The sequence below is a fragment of the Glycine soja genome, chromosome 6 (genome assembly GCF_004193775.1).
Source record: "Glycine soja cultivar W05 chromosome 6, ASM419377v2, whole genome shotgun sequence".
Taxonomy (NCBI): domain Eukaryota; kingdom Viridiplantae; phylum Streptophyta; class Magnoliopsida; order Fabales; family Fabaceae; genus Glycine; species Glycine soja.
Window position 1 is genome coordinate 45,814,046 of NC_041007.1, and position 23,767 is coordinate 45,837,812.

A 23,767-nucleotide genomic window follows, 5' to 3' on the forward strand; every position below is an offset into this window, starting at 1 on the left:
TATTTAACACTCTAGAACCTGGCGCCTAACACTTTTCTTCATTTCCCGCGAAATGACTAATACACCCTTGTTTCCCGCGCACACGCGTAATTAACGCCTTAACTACCGCTGGGACCCACTCCTAAGACCCTCAAATGGCACCCTTGCGTAAATAACCACAAAACCAATGGAGCACAAGGTAAAACCCTACACGCCCTGTTGCACTATAAGAAACCCAAAACCCCCCTTTAACGGTCTAATTAACTAAACCCACACTCACTCACTCTGCCGCCACCACACTGTCGGCAACGCCCACGTTACGCTCCAACCGCGACGGCGCGCCACCCATTTCGCCTCCCTACACAATGCAGCTCCACCGTGTCTCCGCCGCATCGAAACTGAGCCTCACGTGCTTCAGCTTCGCCTTGAAATTCGTGCTGTTGTACGCTGCGGAGGCACAGCTTCAGCACCGCGGCCCCGACCTACATTGGTACCCCGGAACCGCCACCTGGTACGGCGACCCCGAAGGAGACGGCAGCACCGGTAACTAACTAAATCCCTTCATAAGATCTCTTTTTTTTCTCTCGAGAAATTCATAGTCACATAATTGAGATTTTGTTAGTCACATAAAAATTCTATGTTGTGTTTTTTTTTCACATCTGACTCAGTAACACACTTGACTCAAATGTAGAGAAATAGAAACAACATTAGATGAAGTTTTCTTTTTTAAGTTTTTGTGGTGTTCTGTTCTAATCTGAATTGGAATTTCACTTGAATAATCCGAAGAAAAAACATTCCACTTCTAATTAGAAACGAACAAAACTTAAATGTAGTATATTTTTTATATGTATTTTCAGTATTGTTTTGTATGAAAATGGAAATTTCACTTCAATAATTCACTTAATAAAAATATACAAGAAAGGTTCACATAGATAAATTCTAATTAACAAAGGGGTCTAGGTCTGGCTCATTGGTTGAGCAGGTGCATGCGGTGTTGTATATCGTACGGTCTTTAATTCTTAAGGGGAAAAAAAAAACCAATTAGAAAAATTGTTTGAGATGTGTTAAAAAGTTTTGATTTTGATTATGAATGTGAAGGTGGGGCATGTGGGTATGGAACAATGGTGGATGTGAAACCATTCAGGGCTCGAGTGGGGGCAGTGGGGCCCTTGCTGTTCATGAAGGGGGAAGGGTGTGGTGCGTGCTACAAGGTGAAGTGTTTGGACAAGAGCATTTGTTCGAGAAGAGCAGTGACAGTGATAATTACGGATGAGTGCCCCGGTTGCCCCTCTGACCAAACACACTTTGATCTCAGTGGTGCCGCGTTTGGTCGCATGGCTATTGCTGGCGAGAATGGTCCACTCAGAGACCGTGGTCAAATCCCCGTCATTTACCGCAGGTATGTTTTCCAAACTTCAATGTTCAATGTTCCCTGTGTGTGCTGTGTCTTTCATCATTATTACAGCGATACTATCTATGGTTTGCTAGATGATTTTACTGTTTCTATATGGTTTAGGAGAGAGAGAAATATTCTTTTGGGGTGGTAAAAAAGATATAAAAAACAAAGTGAAGATGAGTGTGAAGTTTAGTGTGTGAAAAATTATAAATTGTAAATAAAAAAAAGGTCTAAGATATCTGAAGTGATTTACAGCTATAAGTGCATATAGTAATATACTGTAAGTGTGAAGTGTGAACATTGTTCAGTTGATTATATTACTATTTTCGGGAGTGGGGACCTTGTTATGTAGCATTGACTCTTTGACTAGTAGTAGTTAGTACCATTTTTTCCCTTCTTTTATTTGGTGTGAAGATTTGACTTTTTGACTGTTTTTCCAGCTTATAATATTATTATTAACACAGCCTCCCTTTAAAAGGAAAAGGGTTACTCTCTCTGTTTGTGTTTCCCTTTTGGTTTCTATATATCAGGATACCACATGATCTGCATCTGAGTTTACCCTTGTTGTTGAGTCCCGGGTGGATGTACCCTTTTGTTTTGGGGATTAAAGGAAAGACACATTTTAAATATTAATTTCTAATGAATTATCTTTTTCAGAACGCTGTGTAAATATCCTGGAAGAAAAATTGCATTTCATGTTAACGAAGGCTCCACACCATTTTGGCTATCACTTCTGGTTGAGTTTGAGGATGCAGAGGGAGATATTGGCTCCATGCATATACGAGAAGTATGCATCTTTTCTCTGTTCTTATTTATTTCCATTATACATATATTGTTATGATGAAAAAAAATAAAAACTATTTAAGTTATATTTAAATATTAATAAATAAAGATAAATGGATATAATTTTTTAATCTAGAACATCTATATAATTGTATGATTCACATATTTCTCGAGGATCCCATATTTATATGAATAAGTTACAAAAAGAGAAGAGTTAAATAGAGGAGAATAGAAAGAAGAAGAAAAAATTGCATGAGAGAAGAATCTTTAACTTCTGGTCTCTCAGAGAATCAGATGCCGTTACAGCTAATGGTCTCTATTCTCTAATGTAGTAATATGAAAAATATGAAAGTTGATAGATTCTTAATATATTTTAATAGCTAGAATGTACACTTGATTTATTTAACTAATAAAGTACAATGGATGGTAATATACTGCAATCTTCGGAACCCTGCTTCTTGAAAAGTGTCGCAGATTTGACCGAAAGTAACTGCCCAAAGGTAAAATAAAGCATTGTGGTCATTCACAATTTTTACTGATATTAAGAGAGAACTAGCATGGTCAGTTATTATAGTCCATTGTCCAGAGTTTTGACAATTCCAAATTTTGGGGACGTGTCCCCTTACTATACGTGCCTCAACACTACCATCTTTTGCACTTTAGGATATATATATTGTCTTTCAAAGGTTGTAATTAGTAGACCATCTTCTCTCCTATTAAATATATTATCAGTGCTATACATTATGGTGCCCATTGGCAACTTGCTATGGTGGTGCTTTTCTGTATTCTGTATTTTCTGATCTCAAAGCATGTGATATATGGGACCAATAATGTTAAACAGTAACATTCCAAATTTCTCCCCCACTGTATGAAAGGACTTAAAGTTTAGGAACATTTAGGCAACTAAATTACCAAAACAAACTAAACAATCAAGTGGACAAGTGGTGATTTGATTTCTGTTTACAAACAAATTACTAAATAGTGTTTATGCTTTTAATCCCATTATGGGTCAGTTTATTTAAACTTAAAATAAACATTTTTTAGAAAACACTTATTTAATAAATATATATGATTTGTTTCTCAAAATAAGTAAAAATATTCTCTTTAAGCAGACAAACACACTAAAAATATTAAAAAAAATTAGTTATTTTTATTAAAATAAGTTTTTTAACAAATAAGTTTAAATAAGCTGGCTAATAATTTTTAATAAATAGGTGGGGTTAATCTCACTTTGTATTATTTGCAGATTTTGCTATATAAAAAAATGTGGCTTGTTACATTATTTTATTCTTAACATTTTGCTCTTGTATTTTCCTATTGCCAGGCAGGGTCTACTGAGTGGCTACAAATGAACCACCTTTGGGGTGCAAATTGGTGCATTATTGGAGGACCTTTAAGAGGACCATTCTCAGTGAAATTGAGCTCCTCCACTGGGAGAAGCCTCTCTGCAAGAGATGTTATTCCAACTAATTGGGTTCCAAAGGCCACTTACACCTCTCGCCTAAATTTCTACCCCTAATCACATCCTTTGGTGCAATTGGTACAAGAACTAGTACACCCAGGGCTTTTTCCCAAAGGGGGTAACTAATATTTAATAAGTACATTTTAACTAGTTAAAGCTGGTCAAGTCCCATAACTCAAAAATAGCATGGGCTTCCAACTTTCTTTTTTCCCCTTTATTTGCTATATATACATTAGATTTTCTCTTCCCTTTTTTTTTTATAAGAAAAGTAGCCACTTGGAGTGCACAAGGGCATCCAATGGTTCTATTTCTTTCTTATTTTTTTTTTAATATTGAATTTGTATACCTACTTTTCTGGTGTGTTGTAACAGCTGGTAGTAAATGTAATGTAGCCCTCTCCAAATGGGAGAGAGAGCGTGTTAGTTTAGTATCCTTTAATTTCTTATGGGGTTGAATATGTGTAATGGTCCCAATGGCTATTTAATGGATATTTTCTCTGGACCCATGAATGTTTTAACTTCCATTGTGATGATCTCGTGATAAACCCTACATTGTGGGTCCTCATGGCTAGTTTCCTTGTAAGCTCTTATTGCATTAATTATTCTCCATTTTGACCAAAAGAAAGGGTGATTCCCTTCGGAAGATCATTAATTAGACAGGTGTTTTGTTACCATGCTAGATTTACCTTGTCTATCAAAACTTTGTGAAACTTTTTTACACTTAAAAATTAGTACTAAAAATAATGTGGCTTTTAGTTAATATTATACAATTTTTGACACTTTTTAAAAAAATGCTAATTAATGTCTTTGGCATATTGGTTAAAGAATTAAAAAAATGTTTTTATTGGGATGTATAAATTTGTGTTTCTGATTTTTTTTTATGTTTTTTTTCTATGATTTTTCACAATAATACTTTATTTTTTTAGTTTCTTAATCAGTATCCTAAGCATAATAGCATAATGTTAGTGAGATTTTTTGTTCTCATGTCAGCTCAAAAACAAGTTAATATTTTCATGTTGAGCAGAAAACAAAATAAATAAATAATAAAATAAGATGAAATTCACACTCTTATGAATACAACTTTAATTCAAAACTTTTATATAAATTTACTTTTATTTATTTATTTCCACTCTATCGAGGATATGTTTATTTACATTAAAAAAGAGAATAAAAAATGATAAAAATAAACACTAAAATGATATATAATTTCCACTTTTATATATTTTACTTTAATTTAAAACTTTTTTTTTTCATTCTATCGAACCCGATGGAGGCAAAGTTTACCGTACTATTATTAAGGGTACTTTTCCCCTCAAACTCTTTCATGTTTACACCTATATGGATACCTAGGAATGAAGCTACAATGGCCTATCGAAATTAGTCAACTCAACGTTCTAAGTAATTTTTAGAGAATTTGGTGTTAAAATGAAATAAGAATTTTGAGTAATTTTAATCTAAAACAGTTTGACATTTTTTGCAGCTTATAAGTTATTTAAAATTAAAAGATAAAAATAAGAGGTTCAAATTTAAAGTTTGTAATTCTATATTTTTTTAACCTTAAAATTTATTCTTAAATTATTTTTTTGCTAGTGTTATTCTCGAATCTTAGGATTTTAAATAAACAGGAAAAAAGAAGAAGAAATGAAAGTATAAAAGCTCCTAAAGTTAACTTTATTAAAATCCTCTATTTTAATATTTTCTTCATTTTTCATAAAAGTATTTAAAAAATGATTTCTTAAAATTATATGTTGATCCTCCTTTTGTTTTTTTAAAGCGAATCTTAAAATAAGTAATATTACTTTATTCTCTTATTTTTCTATGTGCTGGATTATGGCTAGGTGGTTTGAAAAAAGGCAATTAAATTATAAAAAAAAGGGCAATTAAAAATCAAACCAGTATGGGATAAATGAAAGGATTAACATGTTTAATTTTTTTTAATTAGTATGCTATATTAGTAGGAGGAGATTGTCATGATTAATTAAGTGGCTTAAATTTTTAATATATTAAGTTAGAATTAAAGATGGAATAAGATGACTAAAATTGTATCTTCATTCATGTTATGAATGATATAAGTTAAATTTGATTCTGTCCAAAAAAAATTCATTTATAGATTTAGTTGTCAGAAGCCCAAACACGAATAAGGAAATGCTACAGTGATCATCCACATTGTTTTGTTTTCGACAAGAGTTGGTTTATTTTATTTATTATTGTTATTATTATTATTATTATTATTATTCAGACCTATTTGTAATAAACACGACTTTGTTTCTTTTTTTTATTATTATTATTCATAGATGCATTTGGAAATGCTAATGCAAACTTTGGATAAATTGGCTCCGTTGCTAACAATTGTATACGTCACTTTATCGAAAAGAAAACAATTTTATACGTCAGGTACTTTTTCTCTTATCATAATTCTATTGTTGTTAAAGGAATTTAATGGTGATTATGTCATTTTTGTAGGCTTGGAGTGTGCGCAGAGCTAATGAATGAGTTGCAGAATGTTTTTCTTGTTCTTGCAATTATATTTAGTTGATTTTATGATGATTGGGATGTCACTCCATTCTGAGTAGTGGAGGGGTGTATCATGTATATGTAGTGGTGTTTCTTAGTGAAAAATCATTCATCTTTCGACCAGTGCAAATTAGTAGGAGCCACTTCATGTTGAAGGAGTGATTGCAGAAAGAAGCTACTCATTCATCATGTTGAAAAATCCTGCAGTAAAATAAATTAAGTTGATGAATTTTATTTATTTAATTTTATCAAAGTAATACACATTTCAAAAGTCCACAAGAGTTAACCATGCATGTGTCCCTGACCTTGGGATCCAAGTTTTGAAAAGAAAAGTAATACGAATATGATAAATTGGCCATGAGCAGACACTAATTTACGTGACCTTGTGAACTATTTGACCCTGGTCCATAATAGGTTAGGGACCAGGCTAGGTTGGATCAATTCATATGACAATTATAATAACATAAAAAGAGATGATCATAAACAGACATGACAAATTTATAGTCATATAATTAAAATCTATAAAATATAAAAAATTTAATGATGATGTAATCATTGTGTAAAATAATTTTATATAATTATTTAATTATAAATCACGATTTGTATGATTTTAAAATATAATTTTATAAAAATCAATAAATTTATCATATGATTTATAATTAAATAATAATAATGACAAACTAGCTAGCATTCTGGATCATCCTTTCTTGGAAACATTTCACACATTTTCATCAATAAAAGTTATTTTGTTTATGTTTGATAAAATTAAGTGTTAGTTCGAAGATGAAAAAATCAGCTTGTATTTAGTAAAATTAGTTATTAGAGTAACATAAAATATAAAATAATAGAAAAATAATAAAACTGTAATTTATCTATAAAAAAAGTAACAATAAAAATGAATAAATATATAAAAAATTAAAGTGAAAAAATATAAAAAATAAAAGTTAACATTTAAAAAAATATTATTTCAAATCACATATAAAAATGTTAAAAATTATTAAAAAAAAGCTTGTTAAAATAAATATTTAACTGATAAAAAAATTAAAAATTAATTAAAATACTTAGTGGATAGAAGTAACCTTTCCTGTACTATCAACATTTTTTTTCAACTAGCTTTAGTCTTTATATAAAGTCGTATATAAATCAATTCTTAGAATGGAATTGTGGATGTGACGTCCCATTATTACATCACCTTTATTTTTATATTTTTTTCTCAATTAAAATTTCATTCTTTTTTCTCAATTTTTCCATAACATGCTTACGATGTCTCCATTTATCGTGAGGTTATGATTGTGCAAACATGTTAGCTAGCTTTGGTACACATAACAAAGGTAATTTTTTTTGGGATTCACCACCTTTTTTATATCACAATATCTTCTTGGGCATAGAAAGAGTTTACCTTCTTAAAGATTCAAATAATTTGTTCTCCTTATATGATTTTGGTCCTCTAAATGTTTTCTTCACCCTTTCTTGTCGGTATATTTCTGGAGGTGTTTGTGATAGTAGTAACAGTGTCAATCTAGTTGGAATTTATATTACTAATGTGATGTTTTATCAGGCTCCTTTTTGCTTAAAAAATATCCAAATACAAAAAAAAAATCAATATTTTCTTTTTTTATGCATTTTCTTTCATCCCAAATAAATAAAAGATAAACGTTTATTCAACTAAAACTATAAAATTATAATTTTTAAGTTGATCTTAAAATTTTATACTAAAATTTTCAATAAACCCACATTTAAAATACATGTTTAAAAATAAAATCCTTCATTTTAAAACAATTTTAATAGAATCAACTAGGATCGATCCACTGACGAGACTTTGATTAATATACATAGAGTCAAAGGAGGTTTTAATATCAGTGTGATTATTGTAGACCAATTCTTTTTAATAGAATCAAGTGTACATGCATTTATTGAAACACACACTATGATTACATTTTACTTTTCTAAAATGAGCATTTTATTTGGAGGATAAAGTAATTAATTTCAGTTGTTAATGAGAAAACCAATTATCGTGTTATGTGCATATATTATAAATATACTAGAATATAAATAGTTGAATTCTCAGTTTAAAAAAAAAATTCAATACTTGGGTTCTCATCAACAATTAAAATTACTTATCAACATTTCTTTTTCTAGGAAGCCTAAAAAAGCTGCTAATTTAATTTTTACACAGTAGTTATTTTTACAAATAATGTAAAATATATTGTCAATTTGTCATATCATATAGTATTTTCATATCATCTAAATTGATTTTAAATAAAATTAAAGAAAATAAAGCATAAATCAACTAACCAAATCCTTAAAACACTGCATGTCCCAGAAACAAAATGATTAATAAAGCATTCCTTTGGTAGTCAAGGTTCCTCACTGAAGAGTATAGTAGTAGTAGAACTTTCTGCTTTGTGTGTCTGCCACCATCACAAAGCCTAAAACCCTTTTCTGTATGAACTGCATCTAAATTGCAGGCTCCAAACCCTCCTTTTGGACTCTCCATTCCATTTTTTCCCCTAAAAAGAAGAGACAATAGTAAAGCATCAAAGCAAACAAAAGAAAGAGCAGGCAGGCTCCTTGGAATGAGCAACAAACTACCTTATTTCTCGGCTTATTTATTATTTCATGTGTCCCCACAATTTGGAAATTAATCATCCATTGCTAAAATTTGTCAATGCTTAATTATTTATGCCTAGGTTTGATTTTCGGCTGGGAAGCCTTGAGTTTTTTAATGCTTATGGCTAGGTTTGATTTTCGGTTGGGAAGCCTCAAGTTCTTTATTGATTTCAGTTGGGTTCAACTGTAAACTAAGTTTTGCTTTATTTTTGTCTTCAAATTTAATTTGAAATATACAAAATAAATTAATTTTTCAAAATCAATTTACAGAACAAAATTTACTTATATTTAACTTTACAACTTTAATCTAGTTAATCTGGGCATGTATGATTATGTTTAGATAGATGTTGAAAATGTAGTTTTAAAAATTTTAATATACATTCTCAAATTTCAAAACACAATAAAATAAAATAAAATATAATGTTGCTTTGAAAGGTAAGTAAAATTTTGAATTTTTTTTCTAGAGTCTTTTTTGTCAACTTCACCGTTACGGTGTGTTTGGGAGCACTTCCATTCAAGAGTAACGCGTGTCTTTTTGAAGCATTCCAGTGTAGCTTCTATGCTGTTTTGAACTTTTGACATAAAAAATGCTTTATATATGCATTGATGATGAGAAACACACACTAATTTTATATGTGTGGATGCAGTTGGGAGAATTAAAAAAATACTTTTACTTTTAAGACAAAAACATTTTCATTTTGTATTCTATGTCTTAAAATTAGAATTAAAAAATGTGCATTAAAATTTCCAAAATATATTTTAAACTTTTATTCAAAGATAGGCTATATCTCCATCTTTAGCAACGAGATCATCATCATTTGCAGCTAGAAAAAGAACCAATTTTCCCTATTTGTTGAGTCTCCTCTTAGCCCCACATATCACAAAAAACATAATAGACTTAAAAGTATTTCAATTTAAAGTAATAATCAGTTTCTAAACAGAATTATCTCAGATGGGTGTTCTTCAGTATACACTTCTCTACTTGATCTTACTACAATCATGCAAGATTATTGCTTACAAAGACCAGGAGTGGAAGAAAGCTACTGCAACTCATGCAAATGACACAGAGGGATCTCTTATTACAGGTACTAACTTCACTTTCTCTTTGGTTCTTCTTAGATAGTCTGTGACATCATGTTTTTGACAATGTGGTTGTGAACTTGTGATATGTGTTGCAGAAGGAGCATGTGGTTATGGAGACCTCCACAGGGCCAGTTATGGGAAACACAGTGCTGGTTTAAGCACTATTTTGTTCAACAGAGGGAGCACATGTGGGGCTTGCTATGAAATCAGGTGTGTTGATCACATCTTGTGGTGTGTGATGGGAAGCCCTTCTGTTGTTGTTACTGTTACAGATTTCTGTGCTCCAAATTATGGGCTTTCTGTTGATTATGGTGGCTGGTGCAACTTTCCAAGAGAACATTTTGAGATGTCACGGGCAGCATTTGCTGAAATTGCCAAGAACAAAGCTGATATAGTGCCGGTTCAGTATAGAAGGTAACCAAAATAAAAGTTTCAATGCTAAAGATTGATGAATTTTAGTGTATAATATGTTTTAGGTCCTCTGTTCTCAGTCAAAATTGGTCAATAGTTATACTTTAAAAATGATGAGTTTGGTTTTTTTTTTTTGTATTTTTGGTATTTTGTGAATTTCATCCCTCACCCTAACTCTTTTGTTAACTGTTTTAGGGAGGAAATTTACCAAGTATAATTAACCGTTATAGGGACCAAGATGATCATTTTTAAAGTACAGATACTAAGATTATGTTTGGATTTCCGTTCAAAATGTGGTGCACGAATTCCAAAATAAATCTAATGGTCTACAAACTCAGTTTTACAAAAGGAAGGGTCCAGATGTTTTTGCAAACCTCATTTTGTTCCAAAAGACTGTTTGCTAAAATAAAACAAACATGCGTTAAGACTAATTCTGACATAAAAAACAAAGAAACCTAAAACACATTTTACCTTGGATTTACCATGTTAACATTTAAGTTTCTTGCAGAGTGAAGTGTGAAAGAAGTGGTGGCATGAGATTCACAATGAGTGGGAGTTCTCACTTCTATCAAGTCCTGATTTCCAATGTTGGTCTGGATGGTGAAGTGTTTGCTGTGAAAGTGAAAGGATCTAGATCAGGATGGATACCAATGGCCAGGAACTGGGGACAAAACTGGCATTGCAATTTCAACTTCCAAAATCAGCCTTTGTCCTTTGAGGTAACCAGCAGCAGTGGAAAGACACTCACATCTTACAATGTAGCACCTGCAAACTGGATGTTTGGACAGACATTTGAAGGAAAACAATTTGAGCATGAGTAGATTCAGAAGTCTAAGTAGGACAAATTTTTGGGGGGATTCAATTTATAACTTTAAGCTGTAATTGAAAAACTATGATTAGTGAAATCAGTTGTCAAAGAGCACAAGCTTAATTGTATATTTTGCTCATGATTGAATCCCTGTGGTAAAAATGATGAAAAGAAAAAAAAAAAGTTGCGCAAAGGGTAACCTATGATCCCTATCCTTAAGATCCTGTTGATCAAAAGGCAGTCCATTGGCGGAATTTGTAATTATTTGAAAAGTAATGTCCTGAATAAGTAGTCATATGAAGAACTCAGTTTCTTTTCCATCTTGTGATTAATTTTTGTTGCTTGAGCTTTTTTTTGCCCCCAAATCTCTCCATGGTAAGGCATAGTTTGATTTGAAGTCATTGCTCTCAGGACAAGAAACTCTTGCAGTTTCAACTAATTCCATTTATTCTAAGTGCATCTTATAAATATCAAATTATAAAGTTCCAATTCCCTCTTAATTCATGAAATTCTACTAGAGAATATCATAAGATGACAGCAAAAAGGGTTGCATCTAAAGCCTCCAAATCTGTGTACAATAATCTTAGGAATAAGAAACTCCTCATTAGAGAAGCTACCCACCCCTCCACTCAGTGGACAAAATAGATGAACTGAACTCCTAAATAACTAAATTGAACTGTAAAAAAAAGTTCCGGCGAATTGAACTATTATGAACTAGTTTGAATTGTTCTCCATAACCATTTTATTTTGAAGCAATTTTTTCACATTTTTTTTATCTCATATATTATAATTCAGTTCGATTCAATAAATTCGGTTTCAGAGCAGTTCAGTTTTTTAAAACTTAACTATGGAACAGTTAAGTTTGATTTTTCATTCAAAACAGTTCAGTTGTTTTAGCACAGTTCGGTTGATGAAAATGTACAATCCTCGATCATATTACAAATAAACAAACGTTCAACAGCATTGATAGAATGTAAATTGTAACACAATATTAATATGATTAATTATTTTTTAAAATACCTTTTAGCTTGAAATTATTTTATTTTGTAAGGCATTTTGTTATAAAACCGATAAACATCCTAACATTTCAGTGCCACAAACGCATAATAGCTTGACATGTCAGACTCAGAAATCAAAATCTCGGCATCAACAACCCAATGACAACCAATACGGCGTCGCTTTGAAATTAAGAGAAAAGCTAATTTAACCTAATTTTTATTAGTGAAAAAATTAGAATCCAATTCAATCATCCTAACACGTGGGGGTTGTCCGGGCAGCACGTGCCCGAAGAGGAAGAAGAAGAATTCTCGAACAAGGATCCGACCCTAACTCACATTAATCACGGGTCGGATCCAAACACTACCGGATCCACAACCCATTTCGTACATGTTGAGAAAGCATGTTTTATTTTTTCCTATGAAGTTAAGGAATGGTTGTTCTTTTCCAGCATTCGAATTCCAGTTTTGTTGATTGTGAATGAAGTGAACTACCCATTTCGTCTTTGAAGTATTATCCTTTCTCTTTAGTGGTCCTTGAATAAATCTATGAGTAATTCCTAAAATATTGAACATTTATCACTTTAACTTAGTTCTTAAGTTGATATATTTTAGTAAAATTATAAGTTATAAATAAGCTAGCTTATGTTCATAAGTTAACTTATTTTTCATAATTTATTTTAAATAAGTTGTTTGAAGTAGTTTATAAAAAATAAGTTACTAAAATAATTTATTTTGAAAAAGTAATTTATAAGCTAGTCAAACAAGATTATAAACTTCTCAAAAAATTTACCAAACATAGCCTAGCCTATATATCCAGTGTTAATATGTTAGATATTTTTTTAACATCGATTTATGAATTCAACACAATAAAAAAAGAAAATCAACAAAGTATTCTGCATAGTAGCATGTTTCGTTATAATTTTAATATAAAAGGAAGTCATGACAGAATATAATAATTTTAATATATATAGAAAAAAATATAAAAAAAATATTACACAAATATATGCAACCTAAGCCATCACCCAGTCTAGGCCCAAAGCCGACCTTGATTAAGTATATGTCGAAAGTGAATAGATCATATGTAAAGATAAGTCTTTTAAATGAATCTCTATATGTTGAGATATTAGTCTTTAGCTTTCAATCGAAAAATATCTTCCTTAAAAAAAATTGAAAGATATCTTGGACATTAAAACAATATATGAGATAAATTGTTATGTATGTTTATTATTTTATTAAATTTATATCAATATATATTCAAATTTTTTTGTTTTAAAAGATATTTTATAAACTAATTCTTTTCAAGAATAAAAAGTAAAAAGATTTAAACACATATAGGCATTATATAATAACTGTGTTTCATTTAAAATTAATAAATATACCATATTTAATAAATATTGTAATTAATATATTATAAGTAAAATTAGTTTACCAACAACATTAAATATTATATTAATGTATTAAAAATAATACACAGTCAAATTATAAAGAATGAAAATTGACAAATAAGTTATTATGTATTTATATATTATATTATATATCTCAATTTTTCTATTTTAAAATATGTTTTATCAAAGAAATAATTTTCAAAATAAATAACGTGACTAAATATTAAAATGCTAAGTTTATTAAATATAGTATATTTCTAAATATTTTACCAAAAATAGTATATATTTCAAATGAATTAGTTTTAATATTAATAAAAAAAATTTAAAGATTATATTTATTAAATATAATATACAGTCAAATTAAAAATATGGTAAATTTTTTATATTCATAAATATAATATCCTTTTCATTAAATATATAATCCTTTCAAAAAGAATTAAATATAATATATTTTTATTTTAAATGTAACGGTTGTTTACAATATATAATCAAATACTAATCATTTGCAATATGGATCATAGAAACATGAAGTTCCTCTTTGTAAAGCTTGTTTCTCAATTGTCTCTAGTCATTCTTTGGTCTTTTGCCACAGTTATTACCTCTCAACATGTTAGTGTTGTGAGTCTACCAAACAATGAAAGTGTCCCAGCAGTGATTGTGTTTGGGGACTCTATAGTGGATACAGGTAACAACAACTACATCAACACCATAGCCAAAGTCAATTTCCTACCATATGGTAAAGATTTTGGTGGAGGAAATCAACCAACCGGGAGGTTCAGCAATGGTTTAACCCCATCAGACATCATTGGTACAAACAAAAATCCTTGCTCTCTTTGCTCTTGTATAATTTTTTTTTATCAACAAATGTTAGTTAATTGTTAATAGTGCAGATTCAAACCTCTCTGCCTCCCATGCTCTTGCACCATGTTACCATATGCATTATAATTATAGTATGAACATGTTCTTATTCAATTTCTTAACAAATTTCCTTTGGTTTTTTTCAGCTGCAAAATTGGGAGTCAAGAAGCTTTTGCCACCTTATCTTGATCCAAAATTGCAACCTCAAGATCTCCTCACAGGTGTAAGCTTTGCATCTGGTGGCAGCGGATATGATCCTCTAACATCTAAAATTGCAGTAAATAATTGTCCCTAACTATAACCTTACATTCATATATCTTCATTTTTCCATAGTATATCTTAAAGACTAATTATAATTTACTTTCTTTGTCATGTCACTTTAGTCAGTGCTGTCATTATCAGATCAACTAGACAAGTTCAGGGAATACAAAAACAAGATAAAGGAAACAGTTGGAGGAAACAGAACAACAACAATAATATCAAAAAGCATATACATCTTGTGCACAGGAAGTAATGACATTGCCAATACTTACTCTCTATCACCATTTAGGCGACTACAATATGACATTCAATCATACATAGACTTCATGATTAAACAAGCCACAAACTTCTTGAAAGTATGTGAATCACATGCCCAAATATACAATTTGGTTTAGTCTTTTGTATTAGACTTCCATTTCTTAGAACTTATTTAATATATCCTTGTATGATATTTTTACACAAAAAATATTAATAAAAATGAATTGGATGTAGGAACTTTATGGACTAGGAGCTAGAAGGATTGGAGTAATTGGTTTGCCAGTTCTAGGGTGTGTGCCCTTTCAAAGAACAATTCAAGGAGGCATACACAGAGAATGCTCAGATTTTGAAAACCACGCCGCGACGCTCTTCAACAACAAGCTCTCATCCCAAATAGATGCCCTTAAGAAGCAGTTTCCAGAGACCAAATTTGTCTACCTTGAGATTTACAACCCATTACTCAATATGATTCAAAATGCAACTAAATATGGTAATCAAACACACCTATTACCATTATATAAATTTTACAAGTAGCTAGCTTAATTTATAGTTATACACTTTTTGAATATTTAACCTATATGCATAATTTTTTTATGCCAATGATTCAACACATAATATAAAGTTGACATTGCATTTACAGACTTTGATAAAAGAAAATTAGTAACTAACTAGAAAATTCAATTGCATGTTCTTATTATTGTGGGGTTGTTTGTCTTACACCACCCATAACCAACAAATTAGCATGAAATTAAATGTCCCTAAAGCAACAATGGAATAGGAATCTCATGTACATTAATTCTTGACTAGTTATCCAATGCCTAAAGTTTGATTACTACATTTTTGTTTGTTTGATGCATTGCTCATTGTCATGGTATTTGTTGGTTTAGGTTTTGAAGTAACAGACAAAGGATGTTGTGGCACAGGAGATTTTGAAGTAGGCTTTTTGTGCAACCGTTTAACGCCGCACATATGTTCAAACACCTCAAGCTACATATTCTGGGACAGTTTCCATCCTACGGAAGAGGGATATAAAGTGCTTTGTTCTCAGGTGCTTGATAAAAATATCAAGGACTTCTTCTAAGGCTAGTTTCATTGTAACACTCCTAATCAGGGACAGGGAAAAAGGCCCCCTCCCCCATTTTTTTTTCTTTCTAAATTTTAAAAAAGTAATAGATTATTATTCAATTATTTTAACGAAATCTGATTTTTTTTTATTCGATATTTTTTTCTTTCTTTAAATTTTAATTATTGTACAATTAATTTTTATCTCTTAACTTTTTAATTATAATATAAACAGTAATATTTTTTTTTTAAAAAAATCTTATCCCAATGTTATATTTTTATCAAATTTTAGTTATTATATAACCAGTTTTTATCTCCTATTTTTTTTATAAAAAAAAGTCTTGTGTTATTCAATTAGGATTTTAAATGATATAAACAAGTTTTGTAGTATTTAATTAATACTTTTAAAAAATTTCAAAGAGGGCAGCAAAATTAAATGTTGTTCAATTAAATTTTTTTATAACTTATAAAAAAATCTTTTAATATTAAAAAATATATACATTTCGATAAATTATTTTTTAAGAAGAATTTCAATAGATTTATCAGACTTTTTAAGTATAAACTATCAAACAATCTCATTCAAACCCTTAAGATTTTATTAGATTCTTTTTTTTTCTTTTTCTATTGGTTACTAGACTTTATTTTCTCTTATCACATATATCATCTTCTTTTGAAATAAAAAATAACAAATATACTCATTCTCTCTGTGCTTTTCCGTTTGTTTTCTAAATTAAATTGATATTTGCCTTATGTGTTAAGGTTAATCATGTTTTCCTTATAATGATTATGTACATCACCTGCTCAACGTAATATTTTCGTGATTGTCACCCTTAATTTTGTCATTTGCATAACTCAAGAATCTTCCTATAAATTTTTCACCTTCACTACTCCCTTCTAGTATTTATTATTGTACCCCATCTAAACATGTCATTGGATTTATCCTAAAATAATTGTAGTAATTAAAAAAAAAGAGAAACCAACGTATAATTTTAAATCTATTGTTTAAATTCAAAAGTGAGAATGAGAAGATGTTATAGCAAGAATGGTTAGTATAGGAGGACATAAAACTAGAATTAATTTAGTTATTAAAAGATTAAAAAAATTATATTAATTTTATTTTTTTATCCAAACCTCATCATTTCTTATTATTTCTTTTACTAACTTATAATTTTGAATGTGTTTTTAAAAATTCACAAAATTCTTTCAAATCTTATAAATTTATAAAGTCTTTTCAAATCCTTATGATATAAATCCAGTGTTATAAGATCGGTCCGATCATTGACCTAGTAGAGATAATAAGTTAGTGATCCAATTGATTGACTAGTAATTGGCTCGATTTAATATGGTATATATTAAAAATTCAAAATTGTATATGTATCTATTATATATAAGTATATAACTAAAATTATTTGATTAAAAAAAATTTATCCATACTCCAATATCTAAAATAACAATTGATAATAATGAGATATCAAAATGATATCGTAAAGGAGGTCCATTTTTTTTTTTTGCGTGCATAATCCAATCTGAATTTGTAAAACTGGGCTGAGTCGTTAGATTTGACTGAATCATCCTAGACCACATGCATGAACTATCCAATAGTGAAATTGACCCAATAAGGCCATCAAGTCCCGATTTGACCAACCGTGCCGGACCGAATTTTATAACACTGTATAAATCCTTTAAAATTCAAATTATCATAAAAGTCTTGTAAATAAATATGATAAGTCATAATATTCCTACATAATCTTCAAAATTCAAGACTTTTTTATGTTAAAATAGTCTTTTAAAATCATAATCAAATACACTCTCCTAAATGTCTCAATTAAAAGAATGAGCAGATTGAAATCACCAATTTGAAAAAATAAGAAGACCAAAATTACATTTTAGCGAATAACTTATTATGATAAATAATTTTTTTCTTCTTCTAAAGTATCATTAAAAAATAAGCATTTATCAAAATAATAGATTCATTTTTTTACCATTTTGGGTATTTTGGTCATGCAAAATCTGACTGAGAAGGGATTGTACTCATGTAATTGGATAATTCTTGAACAAAAACGTATCTTCATTGTTTTTTCTATATTTTAAGAGAAAAAAAAGTTATGCACTCAAGATGTATAAAATAATCGTCATTCAATTATAAATCATAATGTATAATAAGATTGTTGACTTTTATGATAATCACTTTAAAAGTCATATTAATAATGATATATAATTAAATAATAATATAAAATTATATTACTTTTATGATGATAATTAAACTCTTATTTTAAATGTATTCTAAAAGTTGATCATGATTTAAAACATTGAAAACACTTGGGAGACAACCGTCATCGTTGTTTTTCTTTTTAATATGAATCCTGACGTTTAAAAGACAACAAATAAATTAATCATTACAAAACATTTATGAGAATAATTAAATGGAATTAAAACATAACACTTCCTATTTGGTTTGAATTTAATAGATTTTAAGAGGCTTTTGTTTCATGAATTTGATTATAGTTCCGAGAATAATATTTCTGATAATGTTATTAATGCATAAAAAAATGTTTGGTGCATACTTATGATTCTCGGGAATGTTTTTAAATTTAATTTAATTTTAAAATAAAATATTAAATAAATAAATGAAGTTAAATAAGAAGAAAATGAGAAATTATTTTAAATATTCTAATGGGAATGTAAAATTCTCAACTCTTTACATGAGAATGCAAAGATAGAGCAAAACAATTACAATATGGATGCTAGGAAATGAGTTATGTACGATAATATTATTTGATTACCTTTTAACAAACATGGAAAACATATTGTCCGTGAAACAAAGCCTAGGAAAAAAGTTGTAACCTAGGAAATTAATTTAATCATAATCACATGTTACTTTTTCAAATATTAAATAATAATTAAGGAAATTTAATTATTTATACTAACCATGTTTTCATAATCGTTAAGTTATTTATTGATTTCAAACTGATTATTCATAATGCTATTAAATTAAAATTTTATTTACAAATTAATGATACTCAAATTTTCAAATATTATGAGATACTATGATAAACATTTACTTACAATTTTTCAAAGTATATTATATGTTAAATTTAATTTATTTAATGAAATATTAAATAATTTAAAATTTTCAAAAAAATATAGACATAATCTAATTAATAAGAATATTATACTCCTAATTAAGTGAGCTGAATAAAATTATTAGATGAAAATGAAAGAAATATTTTCACTAAAATATAACTTGATTTTCACTCCATTTATATATAAAAAGAGAGCTAAGTGTTGATGGATGGGTAACCAATGTTTCTCAAGTAATAAAGTTAAAATGATAATCCGAATGTCGAATTCAGATGAACTTTGTTCGTAATTAGGTAGATGAATATTTTATTAATAAAAAAAGTTAAAGAAAATTTATTTGAAAAAGTTATGAAAAAAATAGTAATTTAAATTGACAAAAAATTAAATCAAATAAGAGGAAAAATTAAAAAAGAATTTAAATTAATCAATTAAGATAGAAAAAATGAAAAAATCTAATATTATTGTAGAAGAAAATTTAAAAGATGAATGTTGAAAACTTAGCCTAAGCCTACTAGAGTTACTCAATGTTAATGATTTTTTTTCTATTTATAATTATTCAAATTTACACCTGCATCTAATTTTGGTCCCGACATGAAAGGACCTAATTCATCAGTCTTTTCTCCCAAATCTCTTTACAAAGCTAAAATGCTAAAATAGTAAATACAAATGCATGATCAAATCATAATCAATAATCTTAAATACAAGAAAAGATAATGTAAATGTAATATTATTAAATAATATTAACCACAAGAAAAGATAATACAAATATAATATTATTAAATAGATAAAAGGAATTATATTCTCTTAGAATTTTTATAAGGAATATATAATTTCAAATATGAAAATTAAAATATAGTAAAAATAATATACATAATAATTATTAAATTAATTTTAGTGTATTATCATTTTTATACTATAAATTTAAAATTTAAATAATAAATTATTTTATTTTTAAAAAAAATAAAGATGCATAAGTATAAAGCTTCATTTATCGTGTTAATATTATACTATATTGCGTATGTGTTTCAACATTCAACATGTTTTTTGTGAGGCCACTGATTGTGCGGGTGTGTTGCCAAGAAAGGGGCTTCTTTGAATAACCACTGATCATCCTTCTGTGATGTCCTTTTTTCTGCCGCACTTGTTGTCTACTATATAGTTGGAAGTTGGAACAATGCATATTAAGATGTAGTTTTCATTTTTTTTTTTTATTGTTGTTACTGCTTGCGCTATTAAATATAAGAGTGTTTTAACTAATTTGATTTTTTAAATAATTAATTTAGTTAAAAACATTAAATTTATTAACCATTAATATTGTTTTCCTAAAATTTTCTTTAAAAAATTTTCAGACTCATCATCTTACTTTTTTCATTTAATTATTTTTTACTTAATTAATTAATAAATGTTCGCTAGCTTTCTTCTCTAATCCTTAGTCCTTATCAGAAATAGAATAAGTTTATCTTAATGATTTAGAATTTATTGTAAAGTAATCACGATATTTTGTTAAAAAAAATAATTAATACAAAAAATGAAAAAAAATTAATAAAAAAAAACTTATATCTAAGAAGAAGGTAGTGTTAAACTACTGAATGAGTAAAAAAAATACTATCAATAAATGTATTATTTATTCATAATATATTATATGTAATAAATATCATAAATAATACATGATAAGTAAAGTATACCGTCCAAAAACATTAAATACTATATTAAATTTTTTCGGATTCAAAATACTACTATATTCAAACTATATTTATTAAATATAATAGTAATCAAAATATTAAATATAAAAATTAAGAAATAAATTATTATATGAGTGATACCCGACTCTTATCTATTAAAAAAGTTTTAAGTTTGAAATGAAAAGATAATTGATTGAGGGGGATCTTTCACTCAAAGATCATGTAGGTTTTCCGACGAATAATATATAATCACTGAACACTAATTATTTACAATAGGGATCATGTAAACATGAACATTCTCTTTGAAAAGCTTCTTTCTCAATTTCCTCAAGTCATTCCTTGGTCTTTTGCCATAGTTATAATCTCTCTTCATGTTAGTTCTGTGAGTCTACCAAACTATGAAAGTATCCCAGCAGTGATTGTGTTTGGGGACTCTATAGTGGATACGGGTAACAATAACTACATCAACACCATAGCAAAATGCAATTTTCTACCATATGGTAGAGATTTTGGTGGAGGAAATCAACCAACTGGGAGGTTCAGCAATGGTTTAGTCCCATCAGACATCATAGGTACAGACAAAATTCATTGCACCATGTTCATATACATAATAGAATGAACATGGTCTTATTTAATTTCTTAACAAATTTCATTTGGGTTTTTTCAGCTGCAAAATTTGGAGTCAAGGAGCTTTTGCCACCTTATCTTGATCCAAAATTGCAACCTCAAGATCTCCTCACAGGTGTAAGCTTTGCATCTGGTGCTAATGGATATGATCCTCTAACTTCTAAAATAGCAGTAAATTAACTGTCCCTAGCTAAAACCTTACATTCATATATATTTTTCCATAGCATATCTAAAAAACTAACTATAATTTTACTTTCTTTATCGTATATGTCATGTAAGTTAGTGTGGTCATTGTCAGATCAACTGGACATGTTCAGGGAGTACAAAAACAAGATAATGGAAATAGTTGGAGAAAACAGAACGGCAACAATAATATCAAAAGGCATTTACATCCTGTGCACAGGAAGTAATGACATTACCAATACTTACGTATTTAGGCGAGTAGAATATGACATTCAAGCATACACAGACTTAATGGCGTCACAAGCCACAAACTTCTTGCAGGTATGTTCTATTAAACGACCAAAAGAGAAAGTTAGGAGCTAGCATATTTCTTTGTTGAGCATGATCATGTGTGCATTTTCCTGTAAATTTTGAAGTTAACCGACTTCAAAGAACTAAACTATGGTCTAAGTGATAACTTTTCAATCATAGCACATGTAGCTGTTACCCCAACACTGAGCTCAAAGACAAATGACATTGTCGTTAGTCCCTAGTTGTAGTTGGCAATTGGCCTTTTTCTGTTGAGAGGATGCTAATAAAAAGCCAATTGTACCATTTTGTTTTATTGGGTCAAAACCCATGGCGTGACAATTCTACTTAAACACCAAAAAAGTTGTACATTGATTAGAAATGGAGGCTAAGCATAGTTTATGAACACCCTCCTCCGGACCTCCTTTAACCCATCAAAACACCTTTGAAGGACCTAATTTTGAGGCTCATACAAACACCAAAGTGAAAATTATCTTCATGACACTAATAAGGCAATAGACTTGACCTTAGAACATTGATTCTAGAAGGAGGACCTAGGCCCCCCCCCCCCAATGGGCCACAAGGCCAGTGGACAAATCCTAACAAATATTTATGTGTGTATTTATGTGAACCACACGCGTCATTTCTTAGAAGTATATCTTTGCATGATGTTTTTACATAAAAAAAACATTAAAAAAAATTAACTGAATGTAGGAACTTTATGGACTAGGAGCTAGAAGGATTGGAGTAGTTGGTTTACCGGTTCTAGGGTGTGTGCCCTCACAGAGAACAATTGACGGAGGCATATCCAGAGCATGTTCAGATTTTGAAAACCAGGCTGCAGTGCTCTTCAACAGCAAGCTCTCATCCCAAATGGATGCTCTTAAGAAACAGTTTCAAGAGGCTAGACTTGTCTATCTTGACCTTTACAACCCATTACTACATTTGATTCAAAACCCAGCTAAATATGGTAATCGCTAGTCAGACACATCTATTACCATTATACACCATTTACAAAGTAGCTAGCTCAATTTATAGTTATACCTTTTTGAATATTTATCCTATATACACCAACTATTGATGCCAATGATTCAACACAAAATATAAAATTGACATTACATTCAGAGACTTTTCATATAAAAGAAAATTAGTAACTAATTAGAAAATTGATTTGCATGTTCATATCAATGTTATCAATGGCAGATGGCGGAATATAGTGGAAGGCTGAAATTCTGTCATATAGCCACGCCATTGCGGCCTATGACACTCCCATAGCAGGCCTTCCTTCACAAATTGTCTGTGGCAATTGGCAAAAAATCCATCAGTCATTCTGCCATGGCAGTTATGGCACTGCCATTTAGCAACACTGGTTCATATAATTGTTGGGTTTTCTGTCTTACACTTAGGTTCATCATCCTCTTCCCAGGATACCTACAAATTAGAATTTAAATGCCAATCAAGCAACAATGGAATAGGATTCTCATGAAACTTCTTGGCTAGTTATTAATTCCTAAAGTTTGATTAGTATAATTTTGTTTGTCTGATTCGTTTGCTCATTGTCATGGTTTAGGTTTTGAAGTAATAGACAAAGGATGCTGTGGCACAGGAAATTTGGAAGTAAGCTTAATGTGCAACCATTTCGTCTTGCACATATGTTCAAACACCTCAAACTACATATTCTGGGACAGTTTCCATCCTACACAAGCAGCCTATAATGTAGTTTGCTCTCTGGTGCTTGATCACAAAATCAAGGACTTCTTCTAATGCCAGTTTCATTGTAAAACTCTCAATAATAAATAAACATTATAATAATTACATGCAATGCTCACACAATATACTTCAAAATTATAAAATGGTTTTTCAAACTGACATTTTTGGTTCTTGCAATTAAACACCTCTTTCATCTCTGTCCCGGCAACTTCTTTTCGTCCTTAGAAAATGTAATTGTTTTATTTTTCATTCTTAAAGTGCTTTAGATAACGTTTTTTTTTTCAGTATTCAAAACATTTTTATACTGTTCAAAGCGTTATGTAAAGTAC

General features: G+C 29.4%; 4 protein-coding genes across 4 annotated transcripts; all 4 read left to right on the forward strand.

Moving 5' to 3' along the window:
• The first annotated feature begins 224 nt into the window (after window positions 1-224).
• LOC114417222 (expansin-B3-like) lies at window positions 225-4,152 on the forward strand. The gene is made up of 4 exons (XM_028382350.1): window positions 225-522; window positions 1,078-1,378; window positions 2,033-2,162; window positions 3,483-4,152. The coding sequence occupies exons 1-4, from the start codon at window positions 345-347 to the stop codon at window positions 3,675-3,677; spliced, it is 804 nt and encodes a 267-aa protein (XP_028238151.1). The 5' UTR covers window positions 225-344; the 3' UTR covers window positions 3,678-4,152.
• A 5,365-nt stretch (window positions 4,153-9,517) lies between these two features.
• Window positions 9,518-11,363, forward strand: LOC114417223 (expansin-A20-like). Its single transcript, XM_028382352.1, has 3 exons — window positions 9,518-9,828; window positions 9,922-10,240; window positions 10,746-11,363. The coding sequence occupies exons 1-3, from the start codon at window positions 9,696-9,698 to the stop codon at window positions 11,056-11,058; spliced, it is 765 nt and encodes a 254-aa protein (XP_028238153.1). The 5' UTR covers window positions 9,518-9,695; the 3' UTR covers window positions 11,059-11,363.
• Window positions 11,364-13,953: 2,590 nt separating this feature from the next.
• LOC114417226 (GDSL esterase/lipase EXL3-like) lies at window positions 13,954-15,886 on the forward strand. Its single transcript, XM_028382356.1, has 5 exons — window positions 13,954-14,236; window positions 14,433-14,563; window positions 14,670-14,903; window positions 15,040-15,295; window positions 15,693-15,886. The coding sequence occupies exons 1-5, from the start codon at window positions 13,954-13,956 to the stop codon at window positions 15,884-15,886; spliced, it is 1,098 nt and encodes a 365-aa protein (XP_028238157.1).
• A 4,923-nt stretch (window positions 15,887-20,809) lies between these two features.
• LOC114417225 (GDSL esterase/lipase EXL3-like) lies at window positions 20,810-23,593 on the forward strand. The gene is made up of 5 exons (XM_028382355.1): window positions 20,810-21,202; window positions 21,298-21,428; window positions 21,537-21,761; window positions 22,443-22,698; window positions 23,299-23,593. The coding sequence occupies exons 1-5, from the start codon at window positions 20,920-20,922 to the stop codon at window positions 23,490-23,492; spliced, it is 1,089 nt and encodes a 362-aa protein (XP_028238156.1). The 5' UTR covers window positions 20,810-20,919; the 3' UTR covers window positions 23,493-23,593.
• Window positions 23,594-23,767: the final 174 nt, after the last annotated feature.

Bases quoted from the DNA above. Each gene is read 5' to 3' on its own strand.
- LOC114417223 (XM_028382352.1), top strand. From the start codon at position 9,696: ATGGGTGTTCTTCAGTATACACTTCTCTACTTGATCTTACTACAATCA. The intron at 9,829-9,921 runs GTACTAACTTCA...TATGTGTTGCAG, and splicing joins AGAGGGATCTCTTATTACAG to AAGGAGCATGTGGTTATGGA. The intron at 10,241-10,745 runs GTAACCAAAATA...AGTTTCTTGCAG, and splicing joins GTGCCGGTTCAGTATAGAAG to AGTGAAGTGTGAAAGAAGTG.
- LOC114417225 (XM_028382355.1), top strand. From the start codon at position 20,920: ATGAACATTCTCTTTGAAAAGCTTCTTTCTCAATTTCCTCAAGTCATT. The intron at 21,203-21,297 runs GTACAGACAAAA...GGGTTTTTTCAG, and splicing joins AGTCCCATCAGACATCATAG to CTGCAAAATTTGGAGTCAAG. The intron at 21,762-22,442 runs GTATGTTCTATT...AACTGAATGTAG, and splicing joins AAGCCACAAACTTCTTGCAG to GAACTTTATGGACTAGGAGC.
- LOC114417222 (XM_028382350.1), top strand. From the start codon at position 345: ATGCAGCTCCACCGTGTCTCCGCCGCATCGAAACTGAGCCTCACGTGC. The intron at 523-1,077 runs GTAACTAACTAA...ATGAATGTGAAG, and splicing joins CGAAGGAGACGGCAGCACCG to GTGGGGCATGTGGGTATGGA. The intron at 1,379-2,032 runs GTATGTTTTCCA...TATCTTTTTCAG, and splicing joins ATCCCCGTCATTTACCGCAG to AACGCTGTGTAAATATCCTG.
- LOC114417226 (XM_028382356.1), top strand. From the start codon at position 13,954: ATGAAGTTCCTCTTTGTAAAGCTTGTTTCTCAATTGTCTCTAGTCATT. The intron at 14,904-15,039 runs GTATGTGAATCA...AATTGGATGTAG, and splicing joins AAGCCACAAACTTCTTGAAA to GAACTTTATGGACTAGGAGC. The intron at 15,296-15,692 runs GTAATCAAACAC...TTGTTGGTTTAG, and splicing joins TCAAAATGCAACTAAATATG to GTTTTGAAGTAACAGACAAA.